This window comes from Tachypleus tridentatus, chromosome 2, assembly GCF_004210375.1.
Source record: "Tachypleus tridentatus isolate NWPU-2018 chromosome 2, ASM421037v1, whole genome shotgun sequence".
Classification (NCBI taxonomy): Eukaryota; Metazoa; Arthropoda; class Merostomata; order Xiphosura; family Limulidae; genus Tachypleus; species Tachypleus tridentatus.
In genome coordinates, this window is record NC_134826.1 from 141,478,266 (window position 1) to 141,499,213 (window position 20,948).

The following is a 20,948-nucleotide window of genomic DNA, read 5'->3' on the forward strand; positions in this document are numbered from 1 at the left end:
TTTAGCCGAGGGGACATTATAATGTGACGGTCAATCCCACTATTATTTGGCAAAAGAGTAGTTCAAGATTTGGCGGTGGGTGGTGATGACTAGCTGTCTTCCCTCCAGTCTTATTGTGCTAAATTAGGAAGACTAGCGCGGATAGCTATTGTGTAGCTTTGCGCGAAATTAAAAAAACAAACAAACAAAACTTGAACTAAAGGTTGTTTGTTTGTTGTAAATCACAAACTCACAGAATGAGGTATTTGTGCTGTACCTAACGTGGGTATCGAAGCTCAGTCTTTCGCGTTATAAGGCCGTTGAACTACCGGGAAGAAGAGATCCGATTTAAGAAATAATTACGAATACAAAACTGTTGATATTAAATACAAATTAATACATAAAAACACTGGATATCTAGAAAACTTCAAACTGTTTAAGAGGCAACGTTTTGATACAGATATTTTATTGGCTGATTCAGTAACTGTAGATTCGTTTGGCATAATTTTTTTAAAGCAAAGCAAAACCTTTATTAAAGGAGCTGCGATTGATAGCCAGCAGGGTAATAACGTATTATTCAAAGCAGAAAAGCCAATGATAACGTGGTTTTCAATTAAGAAATGGAGACAATTTCGACTACACGTTGAATCAATGCGTTATGGCCCCATGATTGATAGCCCACAGAACAATAACGTTTCATTGCAGAAGTCCCAGAACGCATCGAGTCAACTCGTTATGTCCTCGTTGTCCAAATTTTGATTTGCATCATGTGATTGAAATCTATAAGATGATTGGCTACGATTTAGATCAATTCGATTTGGCCCTTATGGTTTACCATACGCGTTTACTTTCCGCTTCTTCCATGACAGATTTGAAACAAAGACGTCAGGATCTATGACTTTAAACGTTCTCATGAAAATTAACTATTTAGGCATAGAAATCTCAAGTTACAATCGACGTGATTTAAAGGCAAAGATTAGGAGTTGTCAGCAGCATTTTGATTGGCTAAGTTTTCAAAATCGAGTGTTGAATCCCACTTGATTCCTGTTTACACTTCTTCAGAAAAACACAAATTATGTTGTAGTCAAAGAATTAATTTACCGTTATCACAACTAAACTGAACAATATTTCTGAGATTAGATCCTTAAGTAAATATAAAATGGTTCTTTTAAAGAGTCCTCTTTTTTTATTCATTATTTGGAAGATGTGCTCTTACCAGTTTTATTGTTTTGTTTATCTTTTTAAATAAAAACAAATCTAGTAGGGTTACAATTTAGCTAAAATCGTATATCACATTTTGTTGTATTTAGACAACCGATAATTTGACCAATTTGCTTTTGAAATACACAGCTGAAGAGACATGCAATAGAGAAGGAAGAAGTTACAGTTTCTTACAAGTCGATCTTCCTCAATCATCTTTGGCACGCTTCGTAGGCCTTTATTACTACTCAGACAAAGAGCTTTTGGTAAAGTAACTTTGTATCGTTGATGTGAAACTTTTGATCATAATTTATGGTAAATATTGGTTAAGTATCTTGTAAATCGTCTCGAAAGTTGAAGGTTTTTATTGGTTTTGTTTTGTTTTGTTTTGTAAATGCGCTTATTCAGAGCATTTTAAACACAAAGACAAAAATCTGTGAATGTTTAACATTGAACCTCGCCTTGCAAGTAATTCGATAATCACAACAAAGTTCGGTTGTTTCCTACCACGATATTCATTATCAAGTCAAATGTTACACAGTTCCATTAACACTAGGACAAGATGATAGGAGTTGCGATAAGTAATCCACTATAGACAATTGATAAACTTTAGCACTAGGACTAGATTATAGGATTTGTTGTAAGTATCCATCTATAGACGAGATGTACATCCTCACGTCTCCAGAAAGTGTTCGGTTTCATGACAGTATAAATTACAACGTTAACTGTCCCTTATGTAGCGTGGTTGTAATGATAACTGACTGACTAACAGAAAAAAAACTCTACTAAGTAGTGATGGGACTGGTTAAAACAGGTGACCTCTTCAGATGGCCTTTTGACCCAATTCCTGGACACAATATCGAAACGCTCTTTGCACAGGTTCCTTATTGAAATAGCTAATATACCACTACGAATATACTCCGATATTTGTCGGAGTAGTCATCTGTTGCAGAAACCTAAAATGACCACATGTAAAGTTTCATGTACATTAATCTGCACTCATGTCCAAAAAACAACAAATAAGTAAAAGTAACTTTTATTTGTGAAAAAACTCAAACGCCCCACCAATTGGATCAATTGGATGTCGTATGAAATACTGTGAAGTTAACTTTACTTATAATATTTGGATATCTAATATTTGTCTTTATTTATTTACAAGTTATTCCTAAATATATATGGTTTTATATCATTTATATTATCTGCTTTCTTAGTTTTCAATTTTAATTTTTCTTTAATCGTCTGTTTTCCCAGCTTTGTCGAAATGTTTTCTTTACGTTATGTCATCTCTCTCTTGTTTCTGTTGGAAGTTTTGTTATTTAAACTGTTAATTTTTCCTGTGATATATTTTTTAAATATTTCCTCTCCCTACTAAATATTGTCCTCCTGTTAAAACAGGAACTCAGTGTTACCATTGCAATATCCGCTTTGTTAATCCGTAATGCTCCTTGTTGTCAAGGTGAGTTAAAATGTTGCTGAAGATTACAGGACTCATTGTTACTCTCGTCGCTCAGTCCCAACACTTCAGAGCAGTGCACATTTCTAAGGTACTCTGGTTCTCAGGCCTCTTCTACTGTGATTTATCCATTTCTCTTTACATTACCAAGAATGTCAACAAGGTGGAAGACCCGTTGTTATGGTAACTTAAACACAACATTTTCTCCCATCTGTTTCTCTTTACCAGAATTCTTTAGCAACAATAGTTTAACAATGTGTTTGTAATTAGTGTTCTATATATTATTGTTGAATACCGTCAAACCTCTTTGAAACCCATGTCTCTAGCTCGTTTCGTTGTGGTATTTCAGTTTCTCACATTGGTTTACCGGTATGATAACATATAACTTTTTGTTTATTTGTGTACTAATGGATTCTTGAAAGCAGTGTTTCTAAGACTCTAAAATTATTTACTCAAGCTTGTGAAATGAGAGATCCACGGGATTTACTTTTGTGGATCCAAAACAGTCATGTCTTTCTTTCATGGATCTTAGTTTGCAGATTTTTTAACAACGTCTCATGGAAGAGCTTCTGTCTTGTTATTTGGATAATATAATTATAATTTAGGACCAAGATTGCTCTCAGCTACCAGTAAAGTATTGATTCTGATTATCTCTAAGTTTAAATCATATCACTAAGTATTGCTTTCAGCTACCAGTAAAGTATTGATTCTGATTATCTCTAAGTTTAAATCATATCACTAAGTATATTATTTATATCACTGTTTAGTCACATATATACCTCACCCCTATTCTGTTACTTCTACGGGTATTAAACCCCTATTCAGACGTAATGCCCTGATTTATCAAACACTCTTACAGGTAAATCTTTATTGAGGTGTTATTTGCTCGTGTGTCAATCATTCCTACAGGTAAATCCTTATTGAGGTGTTATGTCCTGGTTTGTCAATCATTCTTAGAGGTAAATCTATATTGAGGTGTAATGTCCTGACATGTAGACCATTCCTACAGGTAAATCCTTATTGAGGTGTAATCCTTTGACTAAACCCTTATTAAATCGTGGTACTTCATTAGTGTAGCATGAAGGCAAGAGAAATCACAGTATAGTTCATTGAAGTTATAAATCACAACCGCCCAAACAAATATTTAACATGGTTTTGATATAGTACTATTCAATGGTTTTAGTTTATAGAACCTAACCAAACATTGAAAAGGTATTCAGTAAATTCTAGTTATTACTGTAAAACATTTTAAAATTATATTGATTGATGCAATTTTGTTTAAAATTACTATTATCATTATTTGGTAAATAAATCATCTAACTGATATTAATGAGGGTTAACAATTATTAGATATTATTATTTGGTAAATAAATCATCTCACTGATATTAATGAGGGTTAACAATTAATTATTAGATATCATTATTTGGTAAATAAATCATCTAACTGATATTAATGAGGGTTAACAATAATTAGATATCATTATTTGGTAAATAAATCATCTCACTGATATTAATGAGGGTTAACAATTATTAGATATCATTATTTGGTAAATAAATCATCTAACCGATATTAATGAGGGTTAACAATAATTAGATATCATTATTTGGTAAATAAAAGCATATAACTGATATTAATGAGGGTTAACAATTATTAGATATCATTATTTTGTAAATAAAGCATCTAACTGATATTAATGAGGGTTAACAATTATTAGATATCATTATTTGGTAAATAAATCATCTAACTGATATTAATGAGGGTTAACAATAATTAGATATCATTATTTGGTAAATAAATAATCTAACTGATATTAATGAGGGTTAACAATAATTAGATATCATTATTTGGTAAATAAATCATCTCACTGATATTAATGAGGGTTAACAATTATTAGATTATTGGTTGAGAACACCAAACAACAGAAAAGTGCCAGAAGTATCCACTTGAGAACCATAAATGTTTATAAACTAAATTTAATTATTGGATGATTTTAACAATATTTAAAAAAAACTGACCACTAATCCTTATGCTAATCTAATCTTATTTACACATTTTATAATGGATTACTATAACATGCACGAGATTTTTCAAATATTTCCATCTATTGCACTTGGGAAGTCTTATTCAGATTATAACTAATCTCTGGATAGAAAACCCTGTGTTTGTACTTACACTTCGAAACATTTCCATTAGGTTCACAACAAGGAAAACTGTCTACTGATGTGCAGTTCGGAAAAGGAATTCATCTGTCGATCAGTGTTATACTCACCGAATGTTCGTAAAGGTCACCCAACTGTGCTTTGTATCATATAGATCACGTGATGTTTCCAGATGGAAAAGACACCTATTTTGTTCCTAGTCCAATCCCTCTACTTGACCTCTGGGATCGTTCTGGAATATATCTAGAAACTGCTTGCACAAGTAAGTTATAACTCGAAATCCTGCAAGGCAGGTCTTCCAGAAATAACAATAAAAACACGTTTATAATAACAAAGAAACAGTAATGTTTTGTTCATATAATCTTTGTTGAAGTTCTTTGCAGTTTTCAACTATTATTTAGTCCATCTTCAAACGTCAGAATTACATCGATGTCTTCAAGCAAGAGTTCGAAATCTCCAATAAGCGTCAACCTAGAATAAATGAGAAGATTGTGGGTTATTAGCTTTGTAATTTTGCTTTGTAATCTCTATATGATATAAGCGTAACTTATACCCTTGAAAGTGAACTAAGCGATAATCCTAAAGGTGTAATGGACTTTAACCAAGAGTTTGGTTTGTTTTGAACTTCACGCAAAGCTACACAAGGGCTATCAGCGATAGCCGCCTCTAATTTAGAAGTGTAAGACTAGAGGGAAGGCAGCTAGTCATCATCACCCACCGCCAACTCTCTGGTTACTCTTTTACCAACGAATAGTGGGATTGACCGTAACATTATAACGCCCCCACGGCTGAAAGGGCGAGCATGTTTGGCGTGACGGGGATGCGAACCCGTGACCCTCGGATTACGAGTCGAGTCCCTTAATCCACCCGGCCATGCCAGGCCAGAAGCAAGGAACGCATGTATTTCAATTTCTTAGCAGGGCATTTAGATGAAGAGAAACTCGTTAGCAGATCGTGTAAAACAAAGTTATATATATATTTATTTATTATTGAAACTATTAATGATTATAATGGTTAAAACTCCCCAGAAGAATTATCACATTAACTTTCGCGACATAAAGAGAAACTCAGTAGCATGACGAATTTATTATATAACAATAAACGACAAACTACATGTTTTCATTAGTTAGCAGCGGTACACAAGAATTTGAAGAAAATAGAATACCAACGTTTCGAATACCACCTTCTGGTGGAACTGGATCACAGAAGACATCAAATTCACAAGTGGCTGCTTCCAGTAGTGGCGACCCCTCGTGTGATGATTATGGATTTTGCTACGACGGTAACTATTTTTTATTTAAAGCAAACAAAAAAAGTATAATATGGTAATAATTTCAAAGTAATTTATACTTAAAACCTTTAACATTTCTTAGTTTAAATATATTTTAGAGTTGGTGAAACTAACTTTACGATCCTTATCCACCGGTAATCATGTAATTTATAAACTAGCAAATTTGTCTTTAATTATCTTTGAATTGTACTGTCTTAGTTTTAAAGAGAGAAAGCGTTTGTCTAGATTTCTTTTGCTCATGTTCTAGTAAACAATGAAAACTTAACACTATTCTGTTCCAGTCATAAAGAGATATGTACTTAACTCTGTTTGTTTGTTGTGAATTTCGCGCAAAGGTACTCGAGGGCTATCTGCGCTAGCCGTCCCTAATTTAGCAGTGTAAGACTAGAGGGAAGGCAGCTAGTTATCACCACCCACCGCCAACTCTTGGGCTACTCTTTTTACCAACGAATAGTGGGATTGACCGTCACATTATAACGCTCCCACGGCTGGGAGGGCGAGCATGTTTGGTGCGACCGGGATTCGAACCCGCGACCCTCAAATTAGGGGTCGAACACCTTAACCCACCTGGCCATGCCGAGCCACTTAACTCTGACTGCCAAAAATAATTTTCAATAGCTCGTACCGGTTTGTTTTTGAATTTCAACCAAAGCTGCACGTGAGGTATCCGCACTAGTTACCCTAATTTAGTAATGAAACACATGATGGAAAGCAGCTACTCATTACCTCCAACCGCCAAATATAGTAGGGATGACCGAAACATTATAACGTCCCTGTGGCTGAAAGTGCGAGTATTTTGGGTGGGATGGAGATTCGAACTAGCAAATCACAGATTGCCAGTTGAGTACTCGACCCACTTGGCCATGGAACTTTTACCGAGGAGAGTTCTTTATATCGAATCAGCTGTTTGCTTGTTTGTTGAATTTCACGTAAAACTACCCGAAGGCCATCTGCGTTAACTGTCATAATTTAGAAGTTATAAACTAAAAGCAACGTTGTCATTCAACAGTATCTACTGCCAACTGTTGCGCTACTCTTTACAAACAAAAAGTGGTATTGACTCTCGTATTAGAGTTCCCCTACAGCTGAAAGGACAAGCGTGCTGGTGACAGGATTCGAACTCACGACTCGCAGATTGGGAGTTGAATGCCTTAACTGTTGAACTATACCAGATTCCAAATCTAGCCTAATTAGATAACTTATACTGGTGAAAAAAAAATTTACAATGAGCACAATTCATTCCCGTTGACTAAATATAAAATATCTTGTAGTTAACTTTGAGTAAAGAAATGATATGTTTACTTAGGAACTATGAAGTAAAGTTAAGCCTTTTGTATAACTTATATATTATCTGAACCTAGATAAAGGTATACAATTATTAATCAGAAGTTGTTAGGCACAACGGATGACATAAGATGGTTCTGTTTATTACCTACCTCCATTAGGGCTAATACATGTTTGTTACATATCTCCTTTAGGGCTAGTAGATTTTCTTGTAGCTAGACCACTGAGAACTTCCCTTACTTTTAAAAACGATGTTTAAATGAAAAGACGAAAGTGGGTCTATATAAATATCGACATTCTTCTGTAATATAATGATGTTATTCGAGGATTTAGAGCCTGATTTACTTCACTTATCGTCCAGTATCAATCCAGTGCACAGATGTCAAAATGGTCGTCTTTGTCCGAACCAACAAACCCTTTCACGGACAAATCTACGCTTTAGGTAGAAGTGAAACATGTCGAGCGAATGTCCACAACGACCAACAGTTTCAGCTGGATGTATCACTGAAGGACCAAGACTGTAACACCGAGTCAGCGGTAAGCCAACTGTAACACTAAGTCAGCGGTAAGCCTACAGTAACACTGAGTCAGCGGTAAGCCTACTGTAATACTGAGTCAGCGGTAGGCCTACTGTAACACTAAGTCAGCGGTAAGCCTACTATAACACTGAGTCAGCGGTAAACCTACTGTAATACTGAGTCAGCGGTAAACCTACTCTAATACTGAGTCAGCGGTAAACCTACTCTAATACCGAGTCAGCGGTAGGCTTACTGTAATCTTAAGTAGACATCTCATGCACATCCGAATTTAAATTTTATTAAAGCAAACCGTTGGACCAAAGGAAATGAATACATGGTTTTCTTCGGATATACCTTTTCATAATCTTTCCGTATTGAAAAAGTGTTATTTACTTCGAGTTGTTAGTGACGTAATTTCTGAAATTGATAAAAAGTTAATTTAACGGATATCTGATTGTCGTTTCGAGTAATACGTAATATATTCCAAATAAAACAATTCCATGTAAACAAATCCAACAGCTGCGACTCCAATTTATACTAATTATTAGCAGTTTTCCAGTTATTATCCGAAAGCTTAAGAGAACCAACTGTGGGTTACACATCACAGCTGTAAGTTATTAATATAAAAAAAATGCAAAGAACTCTTAGTTAAGTATTTAACTCGACACTTAACTATTTCGTTATCATCACACCAAACTTGTTCATCAACATTCGAAATGAATTAACTTAAAAAATGACGAATTTTGGAGTCCTCAAGCATTTGGAACAATTCTAACGTACACTATTTTTTATTTAGTACAGCGATAAATCAGGGATTTGATTCCCGTCGGTGGACTCAGCAGATAGCCCGATGTGGCTTTGCTGTAAGAAAACACATACACTCGTATTAAAAGACTGGACAACAAATAACATTATACAGTAAGATCGTTATTTTGTAACAGATAATAATTAAAGGCTGTATACTTATGATGTTATCAGATATTCTAATTTATGTCGCAGGTAAGAATAGTAAAGGTAGGCAAGAATAATACCGTGAAGCAGCAAGAGCAGTAGCGGCGGCAGACAAGAATCAAAGGTATAACAAAAGCGTAAAATAATAAAAGTAGGTAAGAACAAGCGGTATAATAATAATAATCAGGCAAGAATAGTAAAAAGCAGTAAAAAGTAAGCAAAATGGCAAAACATAAGAAAGGAGTAAGAATGAATAATAATAAGGGGCAGGCAAGAATAGCAAAAGTAGAGCAAGAATAAAGAGTAGTAAGAATAGGTAAGGCAAGAATAATAAAAATAGGCAAGAATAAGAAAAATGGCAAGCAAGATAGACGAAAATGCAGGCAAGAATAAAGCAAATAAGGCAGGTAGGTAAGGCAATAAAAAGCGTATAAGAAAAGGTAAGAATAAAAAATAAAGGCTAGCAGAATAAGAATAAGTAAAAATGGAACAAGAAAAGGCATAATAAAGAGCAGCAAGATATAGGCTGAAAATCAGCTGCGGCAAGAACAGCAAAGCAGAATAATAACAACAAAGGTGCAGGCAAGAATAGCAGCCGCAGGCAAGAATAGCAAAATGCAGGCAAGAATAAGCAAAGCCGCAGGTAAGAATAACAAAGGTAAGGCAGTCAAAGAACAATCAAAGCGGCAAGAAGTAGCAAAAGAATAAAGGCAAGAACAATAAAATGCGGGAATAGCAGAATTAGTGCGGCGGGAAAGAATAAGCCGCAGGTAAGAATAACAAAATGCAGGCAAGAATAATAAAGTGCAGGCAAGAATAGCAAGGTAAAGGTAAGAACAATCAAAGTGCGGCAAGAACAGCAAAGTGCGTAAGAATAACAAAATACAGTGGCAAACAAAGAGTGCAAAACAACCAAAGTGCTAGTTAAAATAAATTCTGTTTCTGATCCAGGTGACGATAACAGAAGCTGTGAAAACAGAGTGCAATGTAATATTGGTTTGAAATCAATCTGAACCAAAGAGACAACCGCACGACAGAACTATTCTGTGTATCTGTATGGAGTTATGATAAGAAATAAAACTGACTAGTAAACTACCCACGCTACTTCTGGTCATTTTGTAAGTAAGAATAGGGTGAGTGTAGCCGCTAGTCGCTATCAGACCTTTATCTGCACTGTTGATCTCAGAACTGAACTAAGTGATGTTAAATCGCTCAGTCATAGGGTGAGAGTGACTTTCGACAAAGAGTAGCTAGAACGCTAGCAAATTAATCACATGTCTTAACTACTGTAAGGGCAATTTCATGTCTAGCTATCTAAGTTAAAAAGAACCTAATATAGTTCACATACCACGCGTTGTAATGCTCAAATGTAACTACCAAACCTTCGAACAACAGCAAACGAAATGAGACTATCACTAAACAGCTACTAGTTCCATGAAAACTAAACTTTTTGATAGCGAGTCAATATGGAATACGAAGTATACAAGCCCTGATAAAGTTTGTTTGTTTTTTTAATTTCGCGCAAAGCTACACGAGGGCTCTCTGTGCTAGCCGTCCCTAATTTTCCAGTGTAAGGCTAGAGGAAAGTCAACTAGTCATCACCATCCACCGCCAACTGCTATTCTTTTACCAACGAATAGTGGGATTGATCGACACGTTATAACGCCCCCACGGCTGAAAAGGCGAGCATGTTTGGTGTAACGGGGATTCGAACCCGCGACTGTCAGATTACATAGTCGAGTGTCTTAACCACCTGGCCATGCCCAGGCTTCTCTGATAAGGAGATTTTCCAAGAGTTTATTATTATAGACCATGCTGTATTTATTCAGTTTGTAGTAATGTATTACAGAATTTACACGACATTCACGTGATTAAGTTGAAAGTAATTTTTTTTTCTCTCAAGGCGGGAGCGTTTACTAACACTGTCGTGCTACAACATCACAGTTTCGTCATGACGAAATCAGACAAGGTCTATAACATACGTTGCACCTACGAAACAACGTCTAAAAATGTGTCGTTCGGAATGATGCCTGTCGGGTGAGTATGGTTTACCCTTGTTTTAATATCTTTTCTTCTTGTTGCTCATGAAGGATCCGGTGAAATCAAGATTTATTATTCATTTTTGGCATGATTATAAGATAATTAGTATTAAATTTGTTGTACTAAAATTAGTAAAATTTGTTTGTTTCTTTGTTTTTTGAATTTCGCGTAGAGCTACACGAGGGCTATCTGCGCTAGCCGTCCCTAATTTAGCAGTGTAAGACTAGAGGGAAGGCAGCTAGTCATCACCACCCACCGCCAACTCTTGGGCTACTTTTTTATAAACGAATAGTGCGTTTGACCGAACATTATAACGTCCCCACGGCTGAATGGGCGAGCATGTTTGGTGCCACAGGGATTTGACCCACGATCCTCGGATTAAAAGTCGAGTGCCTTAACCACCTGGCCATGCCGGGGCCTATTAGTGTAGGCCATTTCCATTGAGAGTGTCTTCTATTGGGTTTGGATAATAAGTTATGGTTTGTAAAACGTTTTAGTTCAATGAAAATTCTTCAAATTTTTTGACATAAATGACGCCCCCTCACAAGTAACATCTGAACTTTACTGAAAATGTTTTAAGTACCAACATTTCACACACACACACACAAATCAAGAAGCTTTTAGCTTATAAAGAAACATAGCTCCCCTTAGAAACATGTCTCCCCTTAATTTAATTTTTGTTTGTTTGTTTGGAATTTCGCGTAAAGCTACTCGATGGATATCTGCGCTAACCGTCCCTAATTTAGCAGTATAAGACTAAAGGCTTAAAGGGCGAGCATATTTGGTGCGATCGGGATTCGAACTCGCGACCCTCGGATTACGAGTCGAACGCCTTAACCCACCTGGCCATGCCGGGGCCAAACCGAATTCAGTAATTCTAGTTATTGTGTTTTCATGGCTCTGTTGATACTGTATAATTATAAATTGATGGTAAATCATCTTAAATATGGATACATCTTAAAACCGATTAATTTTTAGATTGGTTAGTTTTTAAGCACAGGTCTACACAATATTCTATATGCCTTTTGACTAATGCGGGAATCGAATCCTCCTTTTTACCATTACAAGCTCACAGCTTACTGTTGAACCATAGTTGGATACACGTAAATGTTAATTATGGACAGGAACAAAACGCTAGTTGAATGGTTCATACCACCAGCGGTAAGTCCAATAACTTATAACCTGAAAAATTGGATTTCGATATCCGTAGTGCGATGCAATAAAGATAGCTAATTGTGTATCTTTGTGCAACAAAAAAAAATCCATTCTAAAATACAACTATTTGTACAGCATAATCTTTTGTTTATGCACTAATATTAAACCTCACTAGATACGAAACTGTCTATAATTATCCTGTTTAAATGTTTATTAGTTTTTCAGATCCAAACATCGGTTATTCACGTTTATATCGAGTACATACAAATCGTAATACTAACACCACTTATTTTAATGTAAAACCCGCACACTTTAGCCAGTGCACGTGCTTTTTTTATATATTAGTAATTATATGTAACTAATCATATGATTATTCGTGTTAGAGATATGGATATGACACACCTCGCAGATGCACCTGAAGCCCCAGCGCCATCTATCCATATTCTAATGCAGAGCGGTAGAGAAGCCACTACTGTCCGGATTGGTGATAAGCTGACCTTCAGAATTGAGATTCCAGCAACGAGTGAGTAACAGCTTTTAATGCAAGAAAATCCATGTTTATTGTTCTTGAAATAAACCAAGAACAAAGAAATATTCTTTAAAGTTATGTGTAACATACAAAACACTGAACTATCTCATCTGATAACGAACGAATGCACTGACATTTTGACAGAAAATAAGGAAAACATTTGAAACGATGCTTGTGGTTTGTTTGGAACCGACAAATACGTATTTTGATCCTTTAGTATTTAGAAATAGAGATCAGTAAAACATATATTTTATTCGGGGTAGTAACAGAGCTATGACCGTTCAGTTTAGCCCTTCGTAGGGACAGCGGAAAGTCATCGGACATATAACACTAAAATTGTGGGTTCAGTTCTCCTCGGTTGACACAGCAGACAATCCCATGTGGTTTTGCTACAAAGAACATACACACACTCTTTTTATTTTTACCCTTTCGTAATCAGAACTAGACACCAGTGAAGTATGTTTGTTGTCAGTCTGTTAGGTTCTAACTCTTATTTTGGTAAACGTAAGTCACTTGATTTCTAGCTCTATGGTTTAATAATTCCATAGATATATAACTAGGATTGTAAGGTCCGAAGCTCGAGCAGTGACATACTATTGAGTACGCTCCAGGTTTCTAGTGGTTGTGGAGTTATGATGACTTGTCTAGTTCCACTGTTTGGTTACGGATAGCTACGTAATAAGAGTTGGCTACTTCTGAGTGGATGTCTTCTTTATGACCAGCATTAAGGATAACGTTATATCTAAACCATACTGGTCTCTCATCTGACCTTTCAGGTTCAAACTTTAAATATCGTAGCGGTAACTTGGATTAAATTTAAATTTTAATATCTTTCTACATGAATGAGTAAACCGATTGCACTTCTTCTTGAAAGAAATATACAGCTACTAAAAAGTAATAGTGAAGTGATATAATATAGGATTATATAGTGCTGTCATGTAAGATCTGGTATCGTATGGTGCCGTCAGGTAAAGTCTGACTTTATACAGTGCCGTCATGTAAGACCTGGTATCGTATGGTGCCGTCAGGTAAAGTCTGACTTCATACAGTGCCGTCATGTAAGACCTGGTATCATATGGTGCCGTCAGGTAAAGTCTGACTTCATACAGTGTCGTCAAGTAAAACCTGGTATCGTATGGTGCCGTCAGGTAAAGTCTGACTTCATACAGTGCCGTCAAATAAGACCTGGTATCGTATGGTGCCGTCAGGTAAAGTCTGACTTCATACAGTGTCGTCATGTAAGACCTGGTATCGTATGGTGCCGTCAGGTAAAGTCTGACTTCATACAGTGTCGTCATGTAAGACATGACATCGTATGGTGCCTTCATATAAAGTCTTACATCATACAGTGCCGTCATGTAAGACCTGGTATCGTATGGTGCCGTCAGGTAAAGTCTCACATCATACAGTGCCGTCATGTAAGACCTGGTATCGTATGGTGCCGTCAGGTAAAGTCTCACATCATACAGTGCCGTCATGTAAGACCTGGTATCGTATGGTGCCGTCAGGTAAAGTCTGACTTCATACAGTGCCGTCATGTAAGACATGGTATCGTATGGTGCCGTCAGGTAAAGTCTGACTTCATACAGTGTCGTCAAGTAAGACCTGGTATCGTATGGTGCCTTCATATAAAGTCTTACATCATACAGTGCCGTCATGTAAGACATGACATCGTATGGTGCCTTCATATAAAGTCTTATATCATACAGTGCCGTCATGTAAGACCTGGTATCGTATGGTGCCGTCAGGTAAAGTCTGACTTCATACAGTGTCGTCAAGTAAGACCTGAGTCGTATGGTGCCTTCATATAAAAGTCTTACATCATACAGTGCCGTCATGTAAGACATGACATCGTATGGTGCCTTCATATAAAGTCTTATATCATACAGTGCCGTCATGTAAGACCTGGTATCGTATGGTGCCGTCAGGTAAAGTCTGACTTCATACAGTGTCGTCAAGTAAGACCTGGTATCGTATGGTGCCTTCATATAAAGTCTTACATCATACAGTGCCGTCATGTAAGACATGACATCGTATGGTGCCTTCATATAAAGTCTTATATCATACAGTGCCGTCATGTAAGACCTGGTATCGTATGGTGCCGTCAGGTAAAGTCTCACGTCATACAGTGCTGTCATGTAAGACCTGGTATCGTATGGTGCCGTCAGGTAAAGTCTCACATCATACAGTGCCGTCATGTAAGACCTGGTATCGTATGGTGCCGTCAGGTAAAGTCTGACTTCATACAGTGCCGTCATGTAAGACCTGGTATCGTATGGTGCCGTCAGGTAAAGTCTGACTTCATACAGTGTCGTCAAGTAAGACCTGGTATCGTATGGTGCCTTCATATAAAGTCTTACATCATACAGTGCCGTCATGTAAGACATGACATCGTATGGTGCCTTCATATAAAGTCTTATATCATACAGTGCCGTCATGTAAGACCTGGTATCGTATGGTGCCGTCAGGTAAAGTCTCACATCATACAGTGCCGTCATGTAAGACCTGGTATCGTATGGTGCCGTCAGGTAAAGTCTGACTTCATACAGTGCCGTCATGTAAGACCTGGTATCGTATGGTGCCGTCAGGTAAAGTCTCACATCATACAGTGCCGTCATGTAAGACCTGGTATCGTATGGTGCCGTCAGGTAAAGTCTGACTTCATACAGTGCCGTCATGTAAGACCTGGTATCGTATGGTGCCGTCAGGTAAAGTCTCACATCATACAGTGCGGTCATGGAAGACCTGGTATCATATGGTGTCGTCGTGTAAGATATGACACTCTTTTGTTTTGAATTTCGCGCAAGTGTACTCGAGAGCTATCTGCGCTAGCCGTCCCTAATTTAGCAGTGTAAGAATAGAGGGAAGGCAACTAGTCATCACCACCTACCGCCACCTCTTGGGCTAGTCTTTTACCAACGAATAGTGGGATTGACCGTCACGTTATAACGCCCCCACGGCTGATAGGGCGAGCATGTTTGGTGCGACCTGGATTCGAACCCACGACCCTCAGATTACGAGTCGCACGTGCCATCTCGGTGTCTTGAAATCACAGTTTTGTGTAAGGAACTGGTTGAACTAGTTTCGAAAACATCTAGTAGAGAAACTTATGTGAACCCCTAAAAGTCGAGATAAAACAACAACAAAAGTAAAATAATAGGGCTAAGATGTAATTTTTACTTCCATAAATCCTGTGTTTTGGATTCTTTCTTTTCACGTTGTTTAAAAGACAAAAAATATATATATATATATATATACATTTTTAGAATATCTTAAGATGCATTTATTTGACCTTTTGACTTTTTTGTTACAACATTAGGACGTGAAACTAGAATAACTGTAAAATTAACGCAATGATTTGATTGATTGTATATCTCTCATTTTTTGAACAATAGTTCGAGCTAGTCTGATCTTTTAACGTAGGTCCTTATGGAATCTTCGCCAGAAGTTGTGTGGCTATGGCAAAAGATGGAAGAAGTGTGTTTACGATAATAGACAAAGATGGGTAAAAAGTATTTTTATTTGTTTGTTCAGTGGTTAGTTTGTTTAGTCTCATTTTGAATGTTTACTTCCCACGATCTAAGTTTGAAAGTTCCTTTTAATTTATATTTTCAAGCATTTGTAAATCGGTTTCTTCTTATCTATAGCATAGCGGCTCAAAGAATAACTTTCACTTTTTTTCTTTTCCGAGTGCAAACTTTTAGCTCATAATCTCATTTCTTGATTGGTTTGAGATATAATTACAGCTGCGGATATGGAAAATCTCCTCCTATTTAACTGCGGTATAGCGACTCATAGCATGGCTTCAAGTTTCTTTCGAGTGCAAACCTTGAGGTCTTAGGTCTATCTCTTAACCAATATGGGATCAAATTACAACCGCGGCTATTTGAGATTCCATCATTTTTATTTATATCATAATATAGAAAACTAGTGGTCGACAAGTACCCACATGTGGTTTCTCTCAGTCGTTTATAGAATACAATATTCATCTTTGTTACGATTAATTAAACGTGTGTGACACTGTATATTAATATTTACATTTCAACACAAAAATTACTCATTTGAATAAGTAGATTTATTTGTTTATCTCATCAATTGTAAATCAATGAAGTTTACAATTGCTGTTTTCTGGTGTGTTATTGTAACGTTAAATTAAGTTTTTAATCACTGTTTCTTGGTGTGTTGTTGTAACATTAAATTAAGTTTGTAATCGCTGTTTTCTGGTGTGTTGTTATAACGTTAAATTAAGTTGTAATCACTGTTTTCTGGTGTGTTGTTGTAACGTTAAATTAAGTTTTTAATCACTGTTTCTTGGTGTGTTGTTGTAACATTAAATTAAGTTTTTAATCACTGTTTTCTGGTGTGTTGTTGTAACGTTAAATTAAGTTTGTAATCGCTATTTTCTGGTGTGTTGTTGTAACATTAAATTGAGTTTGTAATCGCTGTTTCCTGGTGTGTTGTTGTAACGTTAAATTTATTTTTAAATCGCTGTTTCCTGGTTGTTGTTGTAACCTTAAATTAAGTTTGTAATCGCTATTTTCTGGTGTGTTGTTGTAACGTTAAATTAAGTTTTTAATCACTGTTTCTTGGTGTCTTCTTGTAACGTTAAATTAAGTTTGTAATCGCTGTTTCCTGGTGTGTTGTTGTAACGTTAAATTAAGTTTGTAATCGCTATTTTCTGGTGTGTTGTTGTAACGTTAAATGAAGTTTGTAATCGCTGTTTCCTGGTGTGTTGTTGTAACGTTAAATTAAGTTTTTAATCACTGTTTCTTGGTGTGTTGTTGTAACATTAAATTAAGTTTGTAATCGCTGTTTCTTGGTGTGTTGTTATAACGTTAAATTAAGTTTGTAATCGCTGTTTTCTGGTGTGTTGTTGTAACGTTAAATTAAGTTTTTAATCCTTGTTTCTTGGTGTGTTGTTGTAACATTAAATTAAGTTTTTAATCACTGTTTTCTGGTGTGTTGTTGTAACGTTAAATTAAGTTTGTAATCGCTGTTTCCTGGTGTGTTGTTGTAACATTAAATTAAGTTTTTAATCACTGTTTTCTGGTGTGTTGTTGTAACGTTAAATTAAGTTTGTAATCGCTGTTTCCTGGTGTGTTGTTGTAACATTAAATTAAGTTTTTAATCACTGTTTTCTGGTGTGTTGTTGTAACGTTAAATTAAGTTTGTAATCGCTGTTTCCTGGTGTGTTGTTGTAACATTAAATTAAGTTTGTAATCGCTGTTTCCTGGTGTGTTGTTGTAACATTAAATTAAGTTTGTAATCGCTATTTTCTGGTGTGTTGTTGTAACGTTAAATTAAGTTTGTAATCGCTGTTTCCTGGTGTGTTGTTATAACGTTAAATTTATTTTTAAATCGCTGTTTCCTGGTTGTTGTTGTAACGTTAAATTAAGTTTGTAATCGCTATTTTCTGGTGTGTTGTTGTAACATTAAATTAAGTTTGTAATCGCTATTTTCTGGTGTGTTGTTGTAACGTTAAATGAAGTTTGTAATCGCTGTTTCCTGGTGTGTTGTTGTAACATTAAATTAAGTTTGTAATCGCTATTTTCTGGTGTGTTGTTGTAACATTAAATTAAGTTTGTAATCGCTGTTTCCTGGTGTGTTGTTGTAACGTTAAATTAAGTTTGTAATCGCTGTTTCCTGGTGTGTTGTTGTAACGTTAAATTTATTTTTAAATCGCTGTTTCCTGGTTGTTGTTGTAACCTTAAATTAAGTTTGTAATCGCTATTTTCTGGTGTGTTGTTGTAACGTTAAATTAAGTTTGTAATCGCTATTTTCTGGTGTGTTGTTGTAACGTTAAATTAAGTTTTTAATCACTGTTTCTTGGTGTGTTGTTGTAACATTAAATTAAGTTTGTAATCGCTGTTTCTTGGTGTGTTGTTGTAACATTAAATTAAGTTTGTAATCGACGTTTCCTGGTGTGTTGTTGTAACGTTAAATTAAGTTTGTAATCACTGTTTCTTGGTGTGTTGTTGTAACATTAAATTAAGTTTGTAATCGACGTTTCCTGGTGTGTTGTTGTAACGTTAAATTAAGTTTGTAATCACTGTTTTCTGGTGTGTTGTTGTAACGTTAAATTAAGTTTGTAATCACTGTTTTCTGGTGTGTTGTTGTAACATTAAATTAAGTTTGTAATCGCTGTTTCTTGGTGTGTTGTTGTAACGTTAAATTAAGTTTGTAATCGCTGTTTCCTGGTGTGTTGTTGTAACGTTAAATTAAGTTTGTAATCGCTGTTTTCTGGTGTGTTGTTGTAACGTTAAATTAAGTTTTTAATCACTGTTTCTTGGTGTGTTGTTGTAACATTAAATTAAGTTTGTAATCGCTGTTTCTTGGTGTGTTGTTGTAACATTAAATTAAGTTTGTAATCGACGTTTCCTGGTGTGTTGTTGTAACGTTAAATTAAGTTTGTAATCACTGTTTTCTGGTGTGTTGTTGTAACGTTAAATTAAGTTTGTAATCGCTGTTTTTTGGTGTGTTGTTGTAACGTTAAATTAAGTTTGTAATCGCTGTTTCCTGGTGTGTTGTTGTAACGTTAAATTAAGTTTGTAATCGCTGTTTCCTGGTGTGTTGTTGTAACGTTAAATTTATTTTTAAATCGCTGTTTCCTGGTTGTTGTTGTAACCTTAAATTAAGTTTGTAATCGCTATTTTCTGGTGTGTTGTTGTAACGTTAAATAAAGTTTGTAATCGCTGTTTCCTGGTTGTTATTGTAACGTTAAATTAAGTTTTTAATCACTGTTTCTTGGTGTGTTGTTGTAACATTAAATTAAGTTTGTAATCGCTGTTTTCTGGTGTGTTGTTATAACGTTAAATTAAGTTTGTAATCACTGTTTTCTGGTGTGTTGTTGTAACGTTAAATTAAGTTTTTAATCACTGTTTCTTGGTGTGTTGTTGTAACATTAAATTAAGTTTTTAATCATTGTTTTCTGGTGTGTTGTTGTAACGTTAAATTAAGTTTGTAATCGCTGTTTCCTGGTGTGTTGTTGTAACATTAAATTAAGTTTGTAATCGCTATTTTCTGGTGTGTTGTTGTAACGTTAAATTAAGTTTGTAATTGCTGTTTCCTGGTGTGTTGTTATAACGTTAAATTTATTTTTAAATCGCTGTTTCCTGGTTGTTGTTGTAACGTTAAATTAAGTTTGTAATCGCTATTTTCTGGTGTGTTGTTGTAACATTAAATTAAGTTTGTAATCGCTATTTTCTGGTGTGTTGTTGTAACGTTAAATGAAGTTTGTAATCGCTGTTTCCTGGTGTGTTGTTGTAACATTAAATTAAGTTTGTAATCGCTATTTTCTGGTGTGTTGTTGTAACATTAAATTAAGTTTGTAATCGCTGTTTCCTGGTGTGTTGTTGTAACGTTAAATTAAGTTTGTAATCGCTGTTTCCTGGTGTGTTGTTGTAACGTTAAATTTATTTTTAAATCGCTCTTTCCTGGTTGTTGTTGTAACCTTAAATTAAGTTTGTAATCGCTATTTTCTGGTGTGTTGTTGTAACGTTAAATTAAGTTTGTAATCGCTATTTTCTGGTGTGTTGTTGTAACGTTAAATTAAGTTTGTAATCGCTGTTTCCTGGTTGTTGTTGTAACGTTAAATTAAGTTTTTAATCACTGTTTCTTGGTGTGTTCTTGTAACGTTAAATTAAGTTTGTAATCGCTGTTTCCTGGTGTGTTGTTGTAACGTTAAATTAAGTTTGTAATCGCTGTTTCCTGGTGTGTTGTTGTAACGTTAATTTAGGTTTGTAATCGCTGTTTCCTGGTGTGTTGTTGTAACGTTAAATTAAGTTTTTAATCACTGTTTCTTGGTGTGTTGTTGTAACATTAAATTAAGTTTGTAATCGCTGTTTCTTGGTGTGTTGTTGTAACATTAAATTAAGTTTGTAATCGACGTTTCCTGGTGTGTTGTTGTAACGTTAAATTAAGTTTGTAATCACTGTTTTCTGGTGTGTTGTTGTAACGTTAAATTAAGTTTGTAATCGCTGTTTTTTGGTGTGTTGTTGTAACGTTAAATGAAGTTTGTAATCGCTGTTTCCTGGTGTGTTGTTGTAACGTTAAATTAAGTTTGTAATCGCTGTTTCTTGGTGTGTTGTTGTAACGTTAAATTAAGTTTGTAATCGCTATTTTCTGGTGTGTTGTTGTAACGTTAAATGAAGTTTGTAATCGCTGTTTCCTGGTGTGTTGTTGTAACGTTAAATGAAGTTTGTAATCGCTGTTTCCTGGTGTGTTGTTGTAACGTTAAATTAAGTTTGTAATCGCTGTTTCCTGGTGTGTTGTTGTAACGTTAAATTAAGTTTGTAATCGCTATTTTCTGGTGTGTTGTTGTAACGTTAAATGAAGTTTGTAATCGCTGTTTCCTGGTGTGTTGTTGTAACGTTAAATTAAGTTTGTAAT

At 35.5% G+C, this 20,948-nt stretch overlaps 2 protein-coding genes across 2 annotated transcripts in view; both read left to right on the forward strand.

Annotated features, from left to right (window-relative positions):
* Positions 1-20,948, forward strand: part of LOC143245256 (GTPase-activating Rap/Ran-GAP domain-like protein 3) — a 661,441-nt gene that overhangs the window by 253,143 nt on the left and 387,350 nt on the right. The window lies entirely within an intron of this gene.
* LOC143236983 (uncharacterized) overlaps positions 1-20,948 on the forward strand; it is a 34,962-nt gene that overhangs the window by 9,371 nt on the left and 4,643 nt on the right. Inside the window, 8 exon segments of the mRNA XM_076475740.1 lie at positions 1,290-1,445; positions 4,827-4,905; positions 4,908-5,058; positions 5,926-6,074; positions 7,729-7,904; positions 10,740-10,873; positions 12,415-12,554; positions 15,984-16,065. Of these exon segments, the coding sequence (XP_076331855.1) occupies positions 1,290-1,445; positions 4,827-4,905; positions 4,908-5,058; positions 5,926-6,074; positions 7,729-7,904; positions 10,740-10,873; positions 12,415-12,554; positions 15,984-16,065 (1,067 nt within the window).